Here is a 23,758-nt window from a genome sequence, read left to right on the forward strand (position 1 = left end):
TCGTGACATTGAGCTTCGATATCCGATTCTGGTGAAGCATCAAAGATCCGGTTGTCCATACTGATCAAACAATTGTTAAAACTATTGATAGTTTGATTGTCGTATTAGGATACCCAACTATACAAGAGTTGTAGTATTATTATGGTTGTATCATTCGATCAATTGTTTTCATAGAGATTGCTGTGAATTTGAACGATTCGTGAGATTGAGCTTCGATATACAAATCTGGTGAAGCATCAAAGATCTGGTTGTTCATGCTAAACAAACAATCCTTGAAAATATTTATTTTAATTTATTTATTTCAATTGGAGAAAGGTAGTAAATTTTAAAGATCATGATTTTGAAAGTGTTTCAATATCATATATGATTTTTTGAATTTGGAAATAAAATATTTACATAATTTTAGCACCATAATTTGTTTTGGAAACAAATTGATTGCCTAAATAAAACATATTTAATTATAATAATTATTGAGGGTCAATATTACTATATTTAATTAAATAAAAAAAATCTACCTTTTGGATTGTTTTTCAAAAGTTGTTTGAAAAGGTAATAAACGATCCTAATGTGATAGTGAATTTAAAAGATCATGATTTGAAATAGTTTCAATATCAGACATGATATTTTGAATTTATATAGTAATAGATTTGCATGATATTATACAATTTATTTCTAATTTAAAAGGATCATGATAAAACATATTTAATTATAATAATTATTGAGGGTCAATATTACTATATTTAATTAAATAAAAAAAATCTACCTTTTGGATTGTTTTTCAAAAGTTGTTTGAAAAGGTAATAAACGATCCTAATGTGATAGTGAATTTAAAAGATCATGATTTGAAATAGTTTCAATATCAGACATGATATTTTGAATTTATATAGTAATAGATTTGCATGATATTATACAATTTATTTCTAATTTAAAAGGATCATGATTTTAAAAAAGTTTCAATATCATATATGTTCTTTTAGATTTGCTCCTAAAATTTGCATATTTTAATTTTATTTGTTATGACCTGGTAGACTTTAAAAATAGTTTCAAAAGGGAGGGTTCCGAAAATCCTGGAGAGAAATTTAACGAGCGATCGTGAGCTTGAGTGGTAGGAGAGTGTCTGCGAGAGGCAGGGGTTACCGGTACAGCCGTGAACCACCGCGCCGGATTCTTTCTCCGGTGGTGAGACATCAGGGAGGGGTTGGGCCATATGACAGGGAGGCACAAAGGGGAGGGGAACAGGGGGAATGGACTTGGGTGAGTTACAGAGGAAGGAAAGCATTGGGACCGGAAAGCAGCGGACGGAACGGACAGCGACAGGGCAATGGACATGGAGGTTCAGGTTCAAGGGGTGACAGTTTTGACTGGTGTGGTGGAGTGGGTAACAGAAGCAGGTCACGCAGCAGAGAAGGTTATTGTTCAGTGCACTCTAAAGTTGGGGATGCGAAGGAAGTCAGACGTGGACGATCACCGACACACCGCCGGGATCGTCCGTTTTCATGTTCACGTGATTTGGCAGAGCAGGACAGGATTTTACAACGTAAGTCAAAGGGAGATAATGGTAACAGTGGGGCTGTGCAGAATTTATCAACAACACTAACCGTTGGAGGTGGAAGTGGTAATGCTCCAGCTGTGTCGACACAGGTATCAGCGGTGTTTTACATAACTAATAACACAACTAATTTTCCCAATCGTCTGTTATATGTTGATTTAAGGAAAGGTTTGGAGGTTTGTGGAATTCTGTCGGATGTTTATGTTTCTCTATACTGTAATATTCATGGTCAGCATTTTGGTTTTGTAAAATTCTTGAAAGTGCGGGATGTGGCCAAATTGAATAAAGCTCTTAATAATGTTTTCTTTGGGGACTTGCGTTTGTTTGCGAATGTTGCCAAGTTTGATAGGTTTGTGAAGGAGGAAGGGAGTAAGGAGGGTGTTGTGGAGAGACCGAAACAAGGGAGAGTTGAGGGAGAAAAAAATGGTGGATTATTGGATGGTAAAAAAAAGAGGGAGTTGAAGGGAGGAGAAGTTGTGAGTGAGGGAAACCGTAACCAAGAATTGGAAAAGGTAAAGGAGGCAGCTATTAGAAGTGAGAAGGAGAGGGAGAGAGAGTTGGTGGTTAAGGTGGGGGAGATTGAGTGCTCGGGGAGGAAGGAGAAGTTGGCACCGAAAGGAGTTGAAGGTGAAGTTAATGGGGCGGTGAAGGTTGACAAAGGGGTAGTGAAGGAGCCGGTTGTTGGTATTGAAGGCGAAGCGAAGGTGATGTGTAAATTCATGCCGTTCCAAGAAGATATTGAATGGGCATCCAAAAGTATTTTAGCTAAACTAAAAAATGAGTTTTGTTTGTCTGTTGTTCAACAATCGTTCTTGGATGCGGGGTTTGTGGATTTCAGGTTAATTTCTTTGGGAGGTGATAATGTTTTATTGCATCCGGGAGTGGTAGGTGATGTTGTGGAACTCTTTAAGGCGGCGGCTGATTTGATTGGTAATTTTTTAGAAGATTGTAGACCTTGGACGAAGGAGACTATTGTGAATTATGAGAGGGGCACCTGGGTGAGATGTTATGGGGTGCCTCTTCAGGCTTGGAACAATATCTTCTTTTTAGAGCTGGCAGCAACACAAGGTAGACTTCTCAAAATTGATGATTGTACTGTTAACAAAGTCAGGATGGACTATGCGCGTATTCTAGTTGCTACTTCTATGTTAAAAGAAATTAATGTGATCGTAGAGGTGTGGATTGATGGGAAAATTTTTCCAATTCGCATTATTGAGGATATTGACTTTGGTTTTGCGGAAGATGCTTGTTTAGTTGAATGTGAAGATGATAATAAGTCACAATGTTCAATTCCCGAAGGTTTTAAAGAGGACGAGCCAATTGTGGATGCTCTTGTGCAACAGATACATGATGATTGGGTTTCTAAAACAAATGAAGATAACGAGGTTAATAGTGATACTGTTAATCAACAATTTACAAAGTTACAGTCGGACACCGTTCAAGTTGTGAAGATGGAAACTAGTAGTCGTCCTAAGAGCAAGTCTTTGGCAGGAAATAGTGAAGGCACATCAATGACCAAGCCCAACAATGAGTCTACCTTTTCTCAACAAGTCCGTAAAAGAAGAAAAGTGGCACCATCGTTGACTGGGTTAAAAAAGATTGCAAGGTTATCTGCGGCAGATAGAAATGAATTGATCCGCTCTCTGAAACGTTCTAAAAAGAAGAAAGCAAAGGTGAATTCATCTAACTCCTCTTCAGGTAATAAGAAATGTGTATCTTTATCTGCCGGGTCGGGGAATGCTACTAAAACTAAAGAGTGGGAGACTTGGGCTACTTTACATGGTGATGCTAAGGGGGTGGAGGCTGACATTATGGGTGTTGGGGAGGTTATTGGCATTAAGTGTAACAATAGCTTTCAAGTGTTAGCTAGAGGTGGTGGGAAGTAGGGAGTGAGGGAGGCGGTGGTGGGGTGGTAGGGGTAGGGGGTTTGTAATGAAGATTTTTTCTTTTAATATTCGGGGGTTGGGGGCGGTGGAGAAGAAGAGGGAGATTAGGAGGTTAATTACAGAGAGGCGTCCGAATGTTTTCTTTATTCAAGAAACTAAATTGGAAGTGGTGGATGATGTTTTGTGTCGTTCTTTGTGGGGTTCGGAGGATGTGTCTTATTCTTTTAAACCGTCAGTTGGAGCGTCCGGGGGTATTGTGACGATGTGGGATAGTAGTGTGGTGGACGTTTGGATGACATTGAATTTATCTAATGCTTTGATTGTAAAAGGGAAATTTATCATAAATAATGTTGATTTTGTTTTGGCCAATGTTTATGCCCCGTGTGATAATGGTGGTCGCCAGTTTTTGTGGAATGAGTTAAGTGTTCTGATTCAGAGATATAGTACAGATGCTTGGTGCATTCCTGGTGATTTTAACGCCGTTCGTTCTTGTGAAGAGAGAAAAAGTCGTTCAACCACCAGTGGTAATGATTGTTTTGTTTCTTTCAACCATTTCATTGATAGTAATTTTCTTATCGATTTACCTTTCTGTGGTCGTAAATTTACTTGGTATCGTGGTGATGGTTTATCGATGAGCCGCTTAGATCGCTTCTTACTGTCAGAGATCTGGAGTTCCAATTTTCCTAATTGTATTCAAGTGGCTCTTCCAAGAGGGCTATCAGATCATTGTCCTATTGTTTTAACAATTGATGAACAAAATTGGGGGCCAAAACCTCTTAGAATGTTAAAGTGTTGGGTGGACATTCCAGGTTATTTTGACTTTGTAAAAGAATTCTGGCAGGCGACACATGTATTTGGTTGGAGCGGTTTTGTTCTTAAGGAAAAATTAAAGTTGTTAAAGGAGAAGTTGAGATGTTGGCATTTGAATCATACTTCGAATATTGACAGTAAAATTCAGAATGCTAAAAATAGAGTGGCGGTTTTAGATGTGATCGGGGAGGGTCGCGAGTTGTTTGTTGAGGAGGAGGTCGAGCTGCATGGATTGTCGACTGACATCATGGTATTCTCAAAGTTGCAAGCTTGTATGTCGTGGCAGAAGTCGCGAGTTACATGGTTGAAAGAAGGAGATGCAAATTCTAAATTTTTTCATGGTCTTATGTCAGCTCGTAGGCGCTCAAATGCTCTAATTTCTTTAAATGTTAATGGGGTACCAATTGATGGGGTAACAGAGGTGCGGAATACTGTCTTTCAACATTTCAAAAATCACTTTCAGAGGTCATCGTTGCTTCGTCCAGACATTAGCGGGTTGGTGTTTCGTTCGATCTCAGTTGCGGAAGGGGCTGAGCTTATTAAACCCTTTCTGTTAGAAGAAATTAAAGATGCAATATGGGTCTGTGATAGCTTTAAATGTCCTGGTCCAGATGGTATTAATTTGGGCTTCTTTAAAGATTTTTGGGAGGTGTTGAAGATTGATTTGCTGAACTTTTTTGCTGAATTCCACCGCAATGGTAAGCTGACGAAGGGTCTAAATTCAACTTTCATAGCCTTGATCCCAAAGGTTGACAGTCCGCAACGGGTGGCTGATTTTCGCCCAATTTCTTTGGTAAGTAGCATTTACAAAATTCTTTCCAAAGTATTGGCAAACAGATTAAGGAACGTTGTTGGTAACGTAGTTTCTACAACTTAGTCAGCTTTTATTAAAGGTAGGCAAATTTTGGACAGAATCTTGATAGCAAATGAAATTGTTGATGATGCTAGGCAAGCAAAAAAAGACCTCCTCATGTTTAAAGTTGATTTTGAAAAAGCGTATGATTCGGTGGATTGGGGTTACCTTGATGAGGTGTTGGGTAAAATGAATTTTCCTGTTTTATGGCGGTCTTGGATTATGGAGTGTGTTACGACAGCTACAACGTCCGTTTAAGTGAATGGGTGTCCAACAGATGAGTTTTGTTTTGAGCGTGGTCTGCGACAAGGGGATCCTCTTTCCCCTTTCTTGTTTTTGTTGGTGGCTGAAGGGCTAAATGTTATGATGTTGGCATTGGTCTCCAATAATATTTTTACTCCTTACAGTATTGGGGCGCAAGTTATAGTGTCTGCTTCTCATCTTCAGTTTGCGGATGATACCCTGTTGGTCGGGGTTAAGAGTTGGGCTAATGTTCAAGCAATGAAGGAGGTTTTATTGTTATTTGAATCGATCTCAGGCTTGAAAGTCAATTTTAACAAAAGTATGTTATTTGGTGTTAACGTCAATGATTCTTGGCTTCATGAGGCGGCTTCAGTTATGAGGTGTAAGCATGGCCGTCTTCCTTTTATGTACTTGGGGCTGCCTATTGGTGGAGATCCTAGGAAGATTCAGTTTTGGTATCCGTTGGTTGAAAGGATCCGAAGTCGCCTGTCTAGGTGGAAGTGTAAAAATTTATCTTTGGGTGGTCGGTTGGTTCTGCTTAAGTCCGTTCTGTCTGCTATTCCGGTTTATTTCCTTTCTTTCTTCAAAGCTCCCTCAGGTATTATTTCTTCCCTTGATTCTATTTTATGCAAATTTTTTTGGGGGGGTGGTAAGGATGTTAGGAAAATCTCTTGGATTAAATGGGATACTATTTGCTCACAAACGGAGAATGAAGGTTTGGGGGTGAAACGGTTGAAGGAGTTTAATATTTCTTTGTTAGGTAAATGGGTGTGGAGGTTGTTGGAAGAGAGGGAGAGTTTGTGGAAGGTAGTTCTTTGCGCCAAATATGGTGAGGAGGGAGGGAGGGTGCGGTTTGGTGATGGTGGTGGATCGGTTTGGTGGCGCACTTTGAATCAAATTCGATCCAGGGTGGGAATGGTAGATAATAGGTGGCTATCAGACAACATTATTAGGAGGGTGGGGGATGGTCGCTCAACGCTGTTTTGGTTGGATCCATGGTTGGATGATTATCTGCTGGAAAGGTCCTATAGTAGGCTTTTTCATCTTGCGGACAATAAACTAGCTACGGTGTCGGAGATGTGTGTGCTAGGATAGGGTTTTGGAGGTGAGGCGTGGAAGTGGCGGAGGAGGTTATTTGATTGGGAGGAGGGGCTTCTTATGGAGTGTGTGGAGCGTTTGTCTGTTTTTGTTTTGCAGGTTGGAACGATTGACAGGTGGGTGTGGAAACTCCATGTGTCGAGGCGGCTTTGGTACCTGGTTACAAAGTTGTTGGGGTTCGAGGCGGTTCTTCATGGAGACATTCTTGTTCATGCTCATCAGTTTCGTGGTCTTGGAGGGTCTTCCAAAAACTCTAGGATTGCGTTTACCACTATTTGGACTTCAGTTCTCTTTGTTATTTGGAAAGATCGCAACAAAAGGATTTTCCACAACAAGTCGGAGCCACTTGAGACTCTTGTTGAAAAGGTTAAACTCCAAACTTATTGGTGGTTGAAGTCGTACTACATCCTGTTTGATTTTGACTACTCTGTATGGAGGCAGAATCCTCTTAGTTGCCTTAAAGCTATTGTGTAATTGTTAGCTTTAGTTTTCTTGGCTTCTAGCTGCTTGTGGCTTAACATTATTGTAACAGTTTCTTGGCAGCTCTCTTAAGCACTCCTTGTGCTTGAGGAGTTGTCTGTTGATTTAATATATTTTTCTTAGTTTCTTCTAGCAAATATCATATATATATATATATGAATCAATTTTATATGACATATATCTCGGTCAAAATATTATCTCCAAATCTTGATTGACTCTTTTTTTTTTCTTCTGAAGAATCAAAAATGGATTATATTAGCATCGGCAGCATTTCCCCTTTAGCATAAGGTGTGCTCAAGAGGTCGCCCCAGAAATCTTGATTGACTCTAAAATTGTTTAAAATAATAATAAATAGTTGTTATTATTATTTAATTTATGGTATATGGTTATGACCTTAGTTTATATTGGAGTTTGCTCATTTATTTAAATATGACCTGCGTGTCATAGTTTTTTATTTAAATACGGCCTGCGTGTCGTGATTTATTTTATTTAAATACGACATGCGTCGTCCCCGTGAGCTTAGCTCAGTTGGTAGGGATATTGCATAATTTATGCAGGGGCTGGGGTTCGAACCCCAGACACCCCACTTCTCCACATTTAATTGTATGAGCTCCAGCCACTAGGCTACTAGACCAAAAAAATAAAAAATTAGACCTGTGTGTCGTGGTTTACTTTAATTATTTTATTTAAGTGTTAAATAATTTAAATGCTCAAGTTGAAGAGAAGACGACGCCAAAAGATGATTTTGATGGAGAAACTTTTGAAGCTTGCTCGTGGGTCAAAGAATTGTAATAAAGTAGTTTATTTAATTCTTACGCGTTAGGAGGTCAAAACCATACTACCTAGTTTATTATTTTATGTATGTGATGCATGAAATGTGTGTTTAGATTAGTGCATTTATATTTTAAATATCTTATGTATACTTGTTATCTATGAACATGAATGTCATGTATAATATTAGATGTGTGTATACGATACACATGTCAGATCAACTTAATTAAAATCCTTCAAAATAGAATAGTAAGTTAAATGCTTTCCAAAGGATAATACCCTTCAAGACTAGTCTCGAATGTGTGGGTTCGCCTCCGCGAAGTGCATTTTCTATACTAGTAAGTTGTGGTGAGGTAATTCCATTTACCCGACTATTATTCTTTGGGTTTAACTTAACTAAATTATTTTAATAAGATTAAAATATATTTAGAAGCAATATTTGGGAACATCTATATGATAGATTAGAGTAAGAAGTTACTCACCCAAATGATTTGAAAGTTGTATGAGATATAATTGGAAAGAGTTCCTACCTAAATAGCTAAGTTTTGGGGGATCAGCCCCCGCTGACTCAAAACGAAGTGAAATATGGATTTCGACCGACTAGAAAATCTTCCAATGAGATTTTCCTATTCAAATGTTGAAGGTCATTTGTTTTGAGTAAAATAGTGTAAGCATATTTAATTAAAGACCTAATTAAATATGTTTTTAAATCATGATAGATTTATTTTATTTATTTTCTTTATTTAAAATTTCTTTAGCATATGCATTTTATTATACTGTTAAATGTTCTTATGAAGAACAAAATCTTCAGAAAGGAGTTTATGAATTGGTACAAAATTAAGAATTGTCTTTCTAATACTTCTGCAAACTTTGAGTTAATTCATTTTGATATTTGGGCTCCAATTTCTATTTCATCTATTCATGGTTTCTTACCATTTTAGATGATCATAGCAGATTCCTTTGGATAATATTACTCAAAACCAAAGTTGAAGTTTCTAATCATGTTAAGAACTTCATAACCTTGATAAAAAAACCAATTTCACATAACTCCCAAATACATAAAAACTTACAATGGAACAAAATTCATGCTTCATGATTTTTATGCTTCTCATGGCATTATCCACCAAAAATCTTGTGTTGAAACTCCCCAACAAAATGGAAGAGTTGAAAGAAAACACCAACACATTCTTAATGTTGGCAGAGCCTTACTTTTTCTATCCAAATTACCTCCACCTTTCTGGTCTTATCAATTAAGTTCCAACTCCTTTGCTTAATAATCAATCACCTTATTTTGTCCTTCACCATCAATTTCCTGACCTAAACTACTTTAAAGTCTTTGGTTGCTTCTGGTATGCTTCCACACTTCAAAATCATAGAACTAAACTTCAATCTAGAGCTAGCAAATTCATTTTCTTGGGTTACAAGTCAGGTTACAAAGGCTATGCTCTTTTTTATTTAAGTTCCAGAGAAATTTCCATTTCCAGACATGTTACTTTCCATGAAAATATTCTTCCCTGTCACACCACTTCATCCTCTACCCCTCATGATTGGGAGTATGTCTCTAAACCTTCTATTTTCACAAATAACACCCCACCTTCTATTGAACCTTCAGCCTCATCTTTTGTTGTTGATGACATTCCCATACCTTAGACCCCTATCACTATTCCTCAACCTTGCATTATAACTTCACTTAAACGTTCCAACAGACTTGGAACTTCACCTTCCCATTTACAAGATTTTGTTTGTAATAATGCTCAGTCTTCCACATATCCCATTTCTCAATCTCTTTGCTATGACCATTTGTCTGCTAATAATTCTTCTTTTGACTTTTCCTTGCAATCTCACACTGAGCCAACCACATATGTTGACGCAAGCAAGCATGATTGTTGGAAACAAGCGATGCAAGTTGAGTTATTGGCCCTTGAGAAGACTGGTACTTGGAAGATTGTAGATTTACCACCTCATGCTAAAGCTATTGGTTGCAGATGGATATATAAGGTTAATCATAACGTTGATGGCTTAATAGAAAGGTATAAAGCAATGTTGGTTGCTAAAGGTTACACTCAGATTGAAGGGCTTGACTTTGACACTTATTCTCTTGTTGCTAAGTTAACTACAATCAAACTTGTTATTGCTTTGGCTTCAATCAACAACTAGTTTTTACATCATCTTGATGTAAATAATGCTCTCCTGCATGGAGAGTTGTAGGAAGATGCCTACATGATTCTATCTCCAGGCATCATAACCAGTAAACTCAATCGTGTCAATTGAACAAATCACTTTATAAATTGAAGCAACACTGTACTCAAGCTTCTTCAGATCATTCTCTATTTTATAAGAAAACATCTGAGTCCTTCATAGTGCTTTTGGTGTATGTTGATGACATAATTTTGGCTGGAAATTCTCTATCTGAGCTCCAACACATCAAAACTATCTTAGATACATCATTCAAGATCAAATATTTGGGTCAGTTAAATTACTTTCTTGGCATTGAAGATGCTCATTCCAAACTTGGCATTTAACTTTGTTAAAGGAAGTATTGCCTTGATTTTCTATCTAACTCGGGCTTCATTGGCTCCAAACCCGTATCTACACCTTCAGATCCCTCTATCCAGCTTCATCATGATACTGGGAAACCTTATGAGGACATTCCATCATACAAAAGATTGGTAGGTAGATTGTTATATGATAACACTACCATACCTGATACAAACTTCATCACCCACAAATTGAGCCAGTTTCTTTCCAATCCCACCATTTTTCATCACACTGCAGCTTTAAGACCTAGCAAGGGTTTATTTTTTCTCATAAATTCATCCATCAACCTTCAAGGTTTTTCAGATGCAGATTGGGTAGGTTGTCGTGATACAAGAAGATCAATCTCTGGTCAATGTTTTTTTTAGGTCACTCCCTCATTTCTTGGAGAACTAAGAAACAAATTATTGTTTATAGATCTTCATATGAAGCCGAATACAGGGTTTTGGCATCAACAACTTATGAACTACAATGGCTTCGTTACCTTCTTCAGGATCTCCAAATTACATGCTCCAAACTTCTTATGCTTTACTGTGACAATCAGAGCGGCCTTCACATAGCTGCTAACTCTGTATTTCATGAGAGGACCAAACACTTAGAGATTGACTGTCATATAGTCTAGGCATGGCAATGGGGCAGGGTGGGGACGAGTTTTACATTCCCCGTCCCCATACCTGATTCTCATATACTTACATGTTACCCTACCCATACCCAACGTGAATGAGAAATTGAACCCCATCCCTGTCCCCAACGGGTTCGGGTATCCCCGCCTCATCCCCGTCCCCGCATTGAATAATTTTTTTTAATAAAAAATAGAAGTATTTTTGCAACCCCTAGAGAAATGTTGTAATGAACTATCCAGCAATATGCTCACTTTAACATTTATTAGACCGATTGATTTAGTTGCTACTTTAAATATCAATGGTAGTTTTTATAACACGACAATTATCAAACAAAATAACATAGCATATCAACATAAATTAATTTTCTGCATTCGGGACGGGTTTGGGTATGGGTTCGGGGTGGGTACCTATATACCCGTTAATTACCTGTCCCATACCCACGTTTTGAAATCGGGGATAACCCAAGCTCATACCCAAATCCAGTCAAAACGGGGAAAACCCGTCAAATTGGACTTGGTTCGGGCGGGTTGAAGCTCCTCCCAGTTTCTTCTCAAGACCAAATATAATCAGAGAAAAAATTGCAAGCTGGCATGTTGAAGCTCCTCCCAGTTTCTTCTCAAGACCAAATAGCTGGATTTTTCACCAAGTCACTTCTTCCTAAGTCTGTTTCTCTTCGTTTATCCAAGTTGGGATGAGTCCAACCTCCATTGACTATGGGTCGGCCCTGATCGTAAGATGTTCATGAGTTGAGATTACTTCTAGTGATTTGTGTTTCTATTGCATTTTGTCATTGATTTCCTAAATGTTTTGCGGCCTAGCTTTGTTAATTTGAACTTGTAAGAGGTAGCTTCTGTCAATTAGATTCAGTTAGGCTTGTTGAATTCCTATAGAAGCTCAAAATTTAAAATTATTTTTATGATGCTTTCAATTATGCTTCCTCATAATTTACATGTATTTGACACTTTATGTAGGGACTGATTCACTCCATTTTAATTATTGTTGACCATTAATATTTAACTTGAGAAGTAATGTTCAGCAAGATTCACGTTGGACTTTTTGTTTAGATTTTGTTTAAGCAAGTCAGATTTTGGTTGAGTTCCCTTTCTTACAAGTGTAATGAAATTCCAATCTTGTTATAAAATTACAAGCATTGTCTATTTCATTAATTAAATGTTCCATGTTGTAATGAGTGTTCCTATCAAGGTGCTGTAATAAACTACTTCTTGAACCTATTTTCGTTCTAAAAAAAGATAATAAATCAAAAATAATTGTTATGATCTCTATTTTTAGTGTGAATATAATAGAATAACTAAAACTGGAGATATTTTTTTAAAGATCTAATGATTTGTTATGATCTCTATTTTTAGTATATGAATATTGTTATGATCCTCTCTAATTTTTATTTTTATTTTTGGGATGATCCCTCATTTTGTTTTGATGTAATTTTAGTGTACGCGTATTGTTTTTAGAAAATTTAGATGAGAAAAAAGTGGAGACAACAAAAATAGAAAGAAAAGTGATAACAAACAAGCATTACAATTACATGTTCATTAATGTGTATGCGTTGGATATTTTAATTTAGATCTAACATTGTTTCAAAAAAGTTAGATTTACATCCTATATTTACAAAAATAAAAATAGACAAATTGGAAGTATATAAAGATTACAATTCTCATTTTATAGAAAACATCAATATCAGTTCTTTGTTATATCTTTCATTTACACCATGAAGATTTTCATTCTCTTTAGTATTACCTTTGCATGTGGATTTTTAAAAATTGTTTCTAATGCTAATCCTCTACCATACGAAGCCATCTTTAACTTTGGTGACTCTACAAGTGACACGGGAAACGCTGCTTTCGGCAGAACATCTATGGATAAAAGAAGTCCTTATGGTTCAACGTATTTCAAACATCCAACGGGACGCATGTCAGATGGACGACTCATCATAGATTTCATAGGTAATTTTACAACTCTTTTTTTTTTTGTTTCTTAAATTGAAAATCAATAATTTTAAATGTTGATACATTTCTAATTCAAAAAAATCATTTGCTCATTGTTATTTTAAATGTAGCTGAGGCATACGGGTTGCCATTTTTGCCGGCCTCTTTAAATGTCAACAAAACCCTAGCTGATACAAAGAAGGGAGTTAATTTTGCTTTTGGAGGTTCTACTGCTCTTGATAGCAAATATTATTATGATCATAGTGGAGTGGATAAACCCGCGACAAATAACTCGTTGAGTGTGCAATTTGACTGGTTTAAAAATCTAAAACCCTTATTGTGTAAAAGCAAAGAAGGTTTTTCTCCTACCTTCTTGCATATTATTTGTGTCAAATTCATGGATTTATCTCTATATGACTAACAAAACTTTTTTTTTTTTTTTTGAAATCACAGAGTGTGATAGCTTCTTCAAACAATCATTATTTATAGTGGGAGAGATTGGTGGAAATGATGTTTTTTTACATATTAATAAAACTATTACAGAATTGCGAGAGATTGTTCCCTTGATAGTTGAATCAATTACGAAGACCACCAATGTATGTTATATCAGATATAAGTAATTAAATGTTTACTTAAATTTAGAATAATCCTGTTTAAGTTATAGATTATATTGAAAAATAATAATCTGAAAAAATGTAATTGTGATTTATTTAATTTTTCTTACTAGGCATTAATTGAAGAAGGTGCAGTTGAGCTAGTGGTTCCAGGTAACTTTCCAATGGGATGCAATGTTGACATATTGACAAAAAAGATTAGCCAGAAGAAAGAGGATTATGATGAATTTGGATGCTTGATAGCTTACAACTCTTTCATCGAATATTTTAATGAGCAACTAAAAAAATCCATAGAGACATTACGACAGAAACATCCTCAAGCTAAGATAGTATATTTTGACTACTACAACAATGCCAAACGTTTATATGAAGCACCACAACAATATGGTGTGTAAAGCAATTATTTTACTTCCTTGTTAAGCTTACGATTTATTCTTGACAAATTCATTTGATCTCATCCTCACTAGTTTATGTGCATTAATGATGTAGGCTTTACTTCTGATAAGGTCGAGATTTTGAAAGCATGTTGTGGAGGAATTGGACCATACCACCGTGACGCTAATTGGTGTGGAATGCCTGGTACAACAGTTTGCTCTGATCCTTCAAAACTAATAAATTTTGATGGACCTCACTTAACCGAAGCAGCATATAAGCAAATAGCCAAAGGTTTAATTGAAGGTCCTTCTGCAAATCCATCCCTCAAACCTGCTCCTTTCAAGATAGTCTAGAATTGATGATGCACATCAAGAAAGACTTTGTTCGATGAATTCTAAGCATGATTAGACTTTATATCTCTATATAGGAGAAGTTTGAATGTATTCTATAAATTGAATATACATTTAATTTTAAGTTGAATTACTGTCTATAAACAAGACCGTACTTATTAAATTGGAGATCCTGATATAACATTAAAATTGAGCCTCTAATAAAAAAAACACAAATTTTTAAAAAGAGCACTAATCTACTTAATTTGTAAATAACATAAATAAGAATCAAGTGACAATAAACTTAATTAAGAGAAGGTTTTGTTTTGAAAGAATGTGTAAATAGAGTGAAGCAATTAAATTGAATGGATGAGAAAGTAGTTGAGAGTACCAATGTTTTGTGATATTTAAGATAACTCAGTTATATAACTCTAATTTTATATGTACCTTGTATATATTAAATGAGTAATGATATATATCAAGAAAGATTTTATCATGAAATTGTCCCGAAATTAATGTTAGCCAATAAAATCTCAGTCTGGTCAGAAATCATGGGTGATAGATGTTATGTATTTTGTTTTTATGAAACGTTAATAAATAAGACTGAAATCTAAAGATGATTATTCTGCCATGTCATTCTTAAATTCATCAAAAAAATCCATTCTTGATATCTAGCATTTATTTAAACGATGACTCCGCCTATAAAATTTTAAAAATAAGTATAACATTTAAAAAAGGTAAAACAATATACTTTTATAAAACACGTTTGTTAGCCTACTTTTCATATTTTAAACTAAAGATAAATATTAATATAAAATATATTTTTTAATAAGTTAAACTAAAGATAAATATTAATATAAAATATGTTTTTTTAATAAGAAGTGTGTATATTGTTAAAAAAATAAGAAGCGTAAAAAATATTTGAATTTGTAATCTATACTATATAAAAAAATAAAAAATAGGATGTTTTGGGTTAACTTTTTCTCTTTTCAATTACAAATTTGTATACATGCAAAGAGAAAGGCCATCTTAACAAAGAAGTACAATCATGCATAATTTTGTTTTTCTCAATCATTTATTATTTTACATTACTCAAGCTAACTAAATTTCACATGCTTATCTTTATAAAAAGGATGACACATTCAAATAAGATAAATAAAATAATACTTAAAAGTACCTCCAATTTTACAATGTATTGAGACTGTCACTAACATTCTGAAGAAACTGATTCACATCTTTACAAACATGTACATTCACATTTTCAAACAAGATAGTTCATTGTTTCCCTTATATACAAACATTTTCCATAAAATGGAAATTTGTTGGATACATGTACATAGTAAAATTCCTCAAAAGACCAGAAAAAAAAAATAACAAATCCCAGATAGAGTCATTCTGCACAATCTGGCAGAAACTTACCATCCAGCAATACACCTCCCAACTCCAAGTTATTCTTTTCCTCTGGTGTTATAACACAATTGTTTCTCTACACATCTTGGTTTCTGCATTTTTCTTAAGATTATTATTATGAAACTATTAACACAATCAGAGTCTCCCTTCTGCTGATGAATGGATTCAGCACTTAATCTTTATACACCACTTTTTTTTTTTAATATTTTTTTATGAATCAACTTTGTACACCTTTGGGATCAGCTATGCAGCAGTTAGCACTCCTAGACCATATGTAAGGTGCCTAGGAACAATAATATATTTAACAAAAGGTTAATCTTTCTCGAGGTTATCGTCCGAATTGCCCTTGGGGCTCTCCAACATATCACCTGAGTAAGATCCATCCGGTTGACGAATACATATATTCAAGTTGCTGGATAGAAAATGTTCCTGAGTGGTAAGGTAGCAGAGAGAAACAGTTAGACAAGAAGTTGAATGTTACATGAATAGCAGCTTTTATGTTACAATTTAAGGTAATATTGATAACTCAAACATTACATAACAAAACCAAGATATCCTCAAAACCCTCTAAGAAATTACTTAAGTGATTTAATACGAGTTCTTCGTAGAACTAGAAACAAACTAAATTCTCAGGTCTTACAACCCATGTGGCTAAATATCTTTCAAAGGAGAAATTGATAACCAGTGCAATTTTCACAATACGTTTCTCAAAACCAGTTAGTTCACAAACTCAGGTTTTTTCGAATTTGGATTGGGTCTAACTCAACCCTTACACAAAATCGACTTGTAAGGTGAGCGATGGCTCTGCCATTTATAAAAAATCATTTTTAGGCCATATCTTATCCAATGTTGGACTGTCAACAACAATCAAGTCTCATGAACTCCTACATGCGGTGCTATGGGAAGTTTTCACCGCAAATTTACTACAACATTTATATGAAAAATTGTATAGATTCTTAAAATGTCGATAAAAACTCGGTATGATGCAATGCTCATCCTCAAAATTTCAAAATAATATATAATCATCAACTTATTCTTTTTAAATCTAATTTACTAATCCAAAACCTAAAAAAACGCTTTCTCCAAGAGGGCCGTGATTCTATTTTATCCTGATTATTGTAACAAGAAGTAAAAGGAGAAACTGTCTAAAATCCATATTTCTTTACGACATTTGTAAGACATCAAAGGTCAAGACTCGAGACCAAGGTGTAAAGCCAGAAATCTTGCAATTTCAAGCAAATGAAGCAAAAATTACCTGGTCACTAGTATCTTGGCCTTCTGAATGAAAGAGGATTGGTCGACACCGCTTATCCTCATTCATTAAGCTGGAATTCTGAAAATGCATCACAAGTGCAGCCTTTCCTTGAATTCGTGCATATGCCAGTGAAGCAACTTTTTCACTATTAAACTTCTCCCATTTCTTCCCATTAAAAGCCTGCATAAATTTTTATAAGAGTTATTAAAGTTTAACCATACATATTACATACGTCTCCATACCAGAACAAGTTTAATGATACAATTTAACAGAAACTGCCATTGAAAATACTTTTGAACTTCTACTCATGTAGTTTTGGAACAATGTCACACTTAGGAAATCCTTACATTACAAACTATGTACATGAAAATTAATTATAGATAAAACAATATCCTCAGGCATGCAAAGGTATGTAATTTAAACCTTATAGAAGGCGACGATGTGTGCAGGAGAGACCATATTGATGAAAGCATAACCCACATTACACTTATTCTGCAAGCAAAAACAGACATTAATAAATAATTCATCCTGGAAACAGAACCAAAACCATAAACCCCTAATCAAAAATGATATATAGGATGTACTAACTTTAAAGTCGATTGGCAAGTAGAGGAAATCATAGGTCCCTTGGTGATTCTCATCAATTGCAGCAAGCAGCATCTTCGAGGTGTACCTTAAAAGTAATTACAACAAACAAAAGTTGTCAAGAAATTGATTACTAGGATTTTGTTGGCATCACGAAAATATTATTTAGTTGTTTTTCTTACTTGTTAGGAATGTTTTTAATCATTAAAGTAGTCCTTGTATCTTCACCATTGATGATTTTGTCAAGATCAAGCTGGTAAAGCTTCTTACTCTCAACTTGGTTCACAATATTGTCAGGTCTCCTACTTCGTCCACGTTCACCAAATCCCTCGATGCTAGATACTCCTGGTCCAGCATACAAACTATTTCCGAGGAACAAGGAACCATGACCAGGTATGGACATCATTCCGAAATTCGGCGAACCAATTTCACTGGTAGTTGTTGAAAGGCCAATACCATGCCCGGCAGATGAACGAGAACCCATGTTCATCATAAAATTTCCATCAGCACGATTTGAATTCCCAAACCCAATGGAATTCATGAGTGAAGCATCAGGTGACTCTGGAAAGTATCTGAAATTCCGTTCAAGAGGAAGGCCAGATGGAGCAGATCCTACATGATGATGGTGCTGGGAGCCAAGAAAAGGATTGCGATTACCTGTGTATGGGAAACCCTGCCTTTGGCCACTAGATGTAAATGGATGCCCAAGGGAAGATGAAGACCAGGCAGATGTGTTTGAATTCTCTGAGTAAGGAGTCGGGCTTCCCCAAAGAAATTGCGGACCAGACAGTGTTCCAACACTCGATGAACTTGAATTCGATTCACCAAAAGCAGATATAGGCCTAGGACTTGCGTTTACTTTTTTCTCAGGAAAAGAGATAGAATGCTGAAAAGCTACTCCTTGTGTTGATCCAGAGTTGGCAGAGTTGGTAAACATCTGATTTGAAACTCTTCCAGGGTCCTTGCCAATCGGCCCAATTTTGGGAGAGGTCGATGTATGTGGGGAAAGAATTGCAGCCAATCCAGACAAATGGTTTGTGCCAATAGGGCTGGCATGACCCAAACCAGGAGACTTGCTGTAAGAACCTAATGGATTAGGTTCAACAGGACTACCAAATTGCGCCCAGCTACCTGTGAAAAAATTGCCTGTTAACTTAATCTCATAATTGAAGTTACCTTTCTTCCATGAGAAAACAAATTGGATTAGGAGATATTTACCCGGGGGAGAATTGGCTATAGGTGAACCTACTTGACTCCTAAAAGTTCGTGCTTCATCTTGTTCCAGTTCATGACTCAGTTGTTGCATCAAGCTAACAAGACAATATGCATCATAAGTTTTATACTGGTTTAATTATATGTATAAAATTTCCATTCACATAAGATATCTATTGTCGTATTAGACTAAATCAAGGAAAAACAATTGTAAAATGACAACAAAAACGGCCACAATTGGTTGAAAGACCAAAGACACAAATGTCTATATGAATGAAAAACAGAAGTGATTGATCAAAAATTTCATACATACTCTTTATGTTAAATGCAAGGACTTAATATAAATTTGAAAGGACTCGAATCAAATTTTGTTAATTTTACTGGGATCGAAAATATATTTAACCCTTATAATAGACATTCATGTGTGTTACCCCTATTGTCAAAACCTTCAAGCTTTGTCGCTAATTTACTACCATGCATAAAAGAATTACGAAACTGGGACAAAGAAGAAAATTTATTGTTACATGTTTATATCAAAAAGACAGATAAAACTGAACTTACTTTCTGCGAGCTCCACCAGGGCGACTAGGTTCAAGTTTTATGCGTTTGCCAGCAATGTCACTTCGATTTAATGCTTTAAGAGCTGCATCTGCTGCTCTAACATCATAAAATTCAATAAATTTATGGTGTCTCTTGTGTGGTGTTTCCCTGATCTGCAATTGTTACACAAAATCAACACTACTAGAAGTACTAGATAAAAATTAAGCGAGACTAAAGAAAATACATTTTAGATTAATAGGTATTAGATAATCATATATTACCTCCTTGACCTCACCATAAGCCCCAAATATTTGGCGAAGGTCGTCATTTGATACCGATGGATCTAAGTTGAACACTACGAGGGTTCCTTGGTTTATATCTTTTTCAGAGGGGTTATCCTTTCAAAACAGAATGACAGAGATGAATAACAAAAAGGCAATGTCAATTATAATTAATCATACATTAAGTAATTCTATAAAATCAAACCTTAGGAATTGAAAAATGGATATCAAGTTTTCTTCGTCTCAAGGGTTTGTTTTGTAAAGCACGCATTGCAGTACGAGCAGATCGAATGTCATAGTAAGATATCATCACGAATCCCCTGTGCTTGCATGCTGTGTACAAAGTTCTGATATCCCCATATTGCTATCAAACAAGAAAGAAAAGAATCAACAATAGGAATAAAATAATAATTGGAGAAAAACAAGAGCTTTTCAAGTTATACACAGAAAAACAAACAAAAATCATTTACATCCAACTAGAATTTCTGCACAACTGTAAGTGAGGTTTTCACTTTTCACTCACTATTTGGCCAAACCCGGATGGTAACTTATGGTTTTTTGTTTTTGATATTCTCTACATGATATATCTAGCTGTTCTAGTTTCGTTCTACACTTTACATCAGTGTTGTCAATCGCGGATCACAGAATATAGTAGGCTTTCCAAATTCTGTTATGCTGGAATACTAGCAACACTAACCACTATTTGGCAACACTTTATAGTATTACTCAATAGCATATCGCAGAACAATAGCGATTAGTTCAAATACTGCTACTCTATAGTGCTATGGCGCTGCTATTGAGTACAACTACAACTACAAGTACAAAGTGTTCTGCGATATGCTGTAACACTATAGTGGTTATGCTGTAACACTTGACAACTTTAAAATTGAACTAATCGCTATAGTTTAATTCAAATTTGGATTAGTTCAATTCGAAATTCCGATATGCTGTAACACTACAAAGTGTTCGCAGAACAATTGCGATATGCTGTAACACTTTACATCAAGGATCACAGAATATAGTAGTTTTTACAAATTCTGATATGATGTGACACTATAGAGCTACAATAGCCACTATTTGACAACTTTGCTTTTCATCTATTTATTAGTTCCATTCCATCTTTATCAGGCATTGTAGATATGCCAGAAGATTAACTTACCTTTATTTTATGTTTTTTGAAGTTAGGCATGTACATAGTAGAAATTTCAACAAACCATGTATCTTGCCTAAGATATTCAAACTAACGATCGGTTGAGATATATGAAATCCAACACATCATCCATAATTTCCACATTAAAAAATGCAAATATCAGCAGACTTGAAGACGTTACTTAAGTATATGACACTAAATAACAGATGAATATATCTGTTATTAAGGGATGCCTAGTTCAAAATGCCAGACTTAAAAATAAACAAGACATGTAATACAAAGTTAAAGTAAATCCTAGCATCTGACAAGACAGACAAAAATTTCTGTACATATATTTGATTTAAAATTAAAAAACAGTCAAGGATAACATACCTTCCAACAGAAAAGAATATATTTATTAACTTTAAGGCAATTTTTCATAGTTTCCTAACCCACAAAGTTAATCGCTTAAAAGACTATATAAGCATTCCACCAAGAAAATCACTTTTACATGTTTGCACATAAACTTGGTAATCTCCCAACCCCCGTGATTACTAAAAACAGTTGTGTTCAGAGATACATATAACTCAATTCAAGGATTAGTTGCTTGTACAAAGCCTATATATATGTATGTAGATATATCGAAGCATTAGGTAAGTGTATAATACCTCAAATAGTGTTCTTAACTCAGAGTCCTCAACATTACTGTTGATGTTTCGAACAAACAATGTCCTTGATGGATGCTCACCGTAGGGATGCTCCCCAGCCACTGTACCCACGCCATTTGGGATTGCGTAAGGTCCAATGCCATTCGAAGCAATTCCATCAGATATACTCATCTTTGAAATACCAAAACTAAGACCCTCTTGCGGTTCAAAATCCATTTCAAATCCTCCTCCATTAACAAACAGATCATTTTCATCCAAATCCTCCAGTTGATTTGGTAACCTACTGAGGTCAAAATCATCCATTATCCCAGCTAAAAGCTCGTCTTCATCATCAGGAAGCATGGTTTCAAAATCACCAAAAAGATCATTTCCTTCATCCTTTTTGTGAACTTTGCCTAATGTTAGCAAGTTATCATCCACCGGTTGACCAGATTGTTCAGAATCTTGTTCAGAATCAGTTAAATTTACTGCATAACAGCACAGCAAAAAAGGAAAAAATTTGCAATAATCAATTTTGCTATTCCAAACTGTTCCATAAGAATACGATATCTCAAAAACTTACACTTTTCATGTGGAAGAACAGGCAGGGAAGTAGAAAACAAGCTAACATCATTTGATTCGTGAAATATATCAGTCGTGTGCGGTATTCTCCATGCACTGCTTCCCCCTTTATTTGGAATATTGAGTGAGGAAATCCCAGACAGCCCTACAAAACAACATCAATTTAAAAACAAATCTCTATACAAATATTTAGCTTTATGTATGAAGAAGAAGAAGAAGAACCTGCAGCACCATGAGCTGGCAAAGAATCCCCCGAAAGTTTGTCCATTTTCAGCGACTTTTCTAGTAACGTTGAAAAAAGAGGAAAAAAACGAGTCAGATTCCTTAGTATCGACTAATACAAGAGACCATAAAACTATACAAAAACCAATGTACCATAAACATTAAAACTGTTACAATCAAGTAAACATACAGAACATTTCAGCCTCCCGAAAGAGAGAGAGCGATTTTCACATAGTTTTATCTCTTTCTTTACTTTGTCTCGTAGATTTAGGTAAAGAGAGTAATATGCAATCACTTGTATAACCTACAGAACAAATGCTACATCCATTGACCAACAACTCTGTATCCAAGACATTATAGAATATTCTGCTAAACATGCGAATGGAGAAATTAAAGTTTGCACTTAAATATAATCCAATCAGGTTAACTAAGCAATTGGTCTCAAGTGGTTAATGAGCTCCACCAAAGGACGAATCCGGGTGGTTGACTTACCTCCCGGACGAACTCTGGATTTCTAGCGAGGGGGCTTTCCCTAGGAACTAGAGGGTTAACACTAAAAAGAATCCAATCAAATTGCCAAGGTTTTTGACACAATCATATCATATACAACATGAAAGCAAAAAAATAACATAAGTTCAATAAAACAGGCAAAAAAAAAAATCAGCAGACAAAGCATTCCCCAAAAAAACACAACAACATATATAGTCAACTATGTTACAAACCTAAACTATGCATCAAACATTCTCATAAAATCATCATCTCAGTAACCATAACAAATTGGACAGATCTATCAATTTTCAGAAAAATCATGCACAATTCCACATCATTGTTTATTATTTTTTAAATTAAATAAATATATAAAAAAATAGTTAGTAACCCAGAAAGCTTAATCAACTTCAAAAAAATTCCAAAAAATAAATACAGGTATTACCTAGAAAATTTATCAACATGGTCCCACACAAACCAAGAACATGTTTTTTGTTTATTCATCAAAGCTTAAGATTATGCAATCAAAGAATGGACCCACATGCATATTTAACCGATCAAACACAAAAAAACCAAAATTTTATGTAAAAAAACAAACTTTAGTCAACCCCAATACTTCAAAAATAAAAAAACATAAAATTCAAAACAAAAATAAAAAAAATATATAGGAAATAATTAAAAGGGTACCTTGTTAAACTGAAGAAGATGATGATGATGATGTTAGAGGAAAATCATTGGTGATGATGGATATTGAAGTAGTGGTTGTTGTTGTTGATTGAAGAGTTTCAAATGATCACGGAAAGTAAGAAGGTAAAGGAAGAGAAAGAGATTTCGTAGAAGCAGAGAAATTAATTCCTTATACTCTTCTACTTCCTCTTGTGTCGCCGGGAAAACTGAGAGAAAGAAAGAGTTTAGAAGAGTGAAGAAATTTTCCCGGAAAATATTGAGAAGAGAAGAGAAAATGGTAAAGAAAAGAAAACAGAGGAAAATGATTGGAGGGAAGGAAGACAAGACAAGCACATGGAAAATTTATGTATTATGTATGTTTGGAAAATAATATAACAAATTAATAAATATATATGTTTTTAAGAATATTTAAAGAATTGTAAAGAGGAAATGTTATTAACTTAAATGACGTTAATCTGTATATATACATTTTTAAATTTACATGTTCTTTGAATCTTGAAATTTGCTTTGAATTAAATGAACGTGTAAAAATTTAACTTATCTAACCTTTTGTTTTATCAACAAAAAGTGGATTTAAATTATCTCTTTGAAAAGCATTAACATCTATCCAAAC

General features: G+C 35.1%; 3 protein-coding genes across 3 annotated transcripts; 2 read left to right on the forward strand and 1 right to left on the reverse strand.

Annotated features, from left to right (window-relative positions):
• Positions 1–1,321: 1,321 nt before the first annotated feature.
• On the forward strand, positions 1,322–3,435 carry LOC146937814 (uncharacterized). Its single transcript, XM_085749530.1, has 2 exons — positions 1,322–1,408; positions 1,522–3,435. The coding sequence occupies exons 1-2, from the start codon at positions 1,322–1,324 to the stop codon at positions 3,433–3,435; spliced, it is 2,001 nt and encodes a 666-aa protein (XP_085605656.1).
• Positions 3,436–12,537: 9,102 nt separating this feature from the next.
• Positions 12,538–14,260, forward strand: LOC146937815 (GDSL esterase/lipase At5g45910-like). Its single transcript, XM_085751930.1, has 5 exons — positions 12,538–12,809; positions 12,923–13,147; positions 13,245–13,387; positions 13,519–13,792; positions 13,895–14,260. The coding sequence occupies exons 1-5, from the start codon at positions 12,575–12,577 to the stop codon at positions 14,131–14,133; spliced, it is 1,116 nt and encodes a 371-aa protein (XP_085608056.1). The 5' UTR covers positions 12,538–12,574; the 3' UTR covers positions 14,134–14,260.
• A 996-nt stretch (positions 14,261–15,256) lies between these two features.
• On the reverse strand, positions 15,257–23,467 carry LOC146937816 (protein MEI2-like 2). Its single transcript, XM_085751931.1, has 13 exons — positions 23,146–23,467; positions 21,973–22,032; positions 21,752–21,895; positions 21,190–21,656; positions 19,598–19,756; positions 19,393–19,509; positions 19,133–19,284; positions 18,578–18,669; positions 17,542–18,490; positions 17,363–17,447; positions 17,198–17,266; positions 16,775–16,954; positions 15,257–15,948 (listed from the first exon to the last, which is right to left on the reverse strand). Exons 2-13 carry the CDS (start codon positions 22,016–22,018, stop codon positions 15,832–15,834), a joined length of 2,577 nt encoding a protein of 858 aa, XP_085608057.1. The 5' UTR covers positions 22,019–22,032; positions 23,146–23,467; the 3' UTR covers positions 15,257–15,831.
• Positions 23,468–23,758: the final 291 nt, after the last annotated feature.

This window comes from Medicago sativa, chromosome 3, assembly GCF_051527215.1.
Source record: "Medicago sativa cultivar Bolivia chromosome 3, Bolivia_mono, whole genome shotgun sequence".
NCBI lineage: Eukaryota > Viridiplantae > Streptophyta > Magnoliopsida > Fabales > Fabaceae > Medicago > Medicago sativa.

Bases quoted from the DNA above. Each gene is read 5' to 3' on its own strand.
- LOC146937815 (XM_085751930.1), top strand. From the start codon at position 12,575: ATGAAGATTTTCATTCTCTTTAGTATTACCTTTGCATGTGGATTTTTA. The intron at 13,148-13,244 runs GTTTTTCTCCTA...TTGAAATCACAG, and splicing joins ATTGTGTAAAAGCAAAGAAG to AGTGTGATAGCTTCTTCAAA. The intron at 13,793-13,894 runs GTGTGTAAAGCA...TTAATGATGTAG, and splicing joins TGAAGCACCACAACAATATG to GCTTTACTTCTGATAAGGTC.
- LOC146937814 (XM_085749530.1), top strand. From the start codon at position 1,322: ATGGACATGGAGGTTCAGGTTCAAGGGGTGACAGTTTTGACTGGTGTG. The intron at 1,409-1,521 runs GTTATTGTTCAG...TTGGCAGAGCAG, and splicing joins CAGGTCACGCAGCAGAGAAG to GACAGGATTTTACAACGTAA.
- LOC146937816 (XM_085751931.1), bottom strand. From the start codon at position 22,018: ATGGACAAACTTTCGGGGGATTCTTTGCCAGCTCATGGTGCTGCAG. The intron at 16,955-17,197 runs GTTTAAATTACA...AAATTTATGCAG, and splicing joins ACATCGTCGCCTTCTATAAG to GCTTTTAATGGGAAGAAATG. The intron at 15,949-16,774 runs GTAATTTTTGCT...CTTACCACTCAG, and splicing joins GCCAAGATACTAGTGACCAG to GAACATTTTCTATCCAGCAA.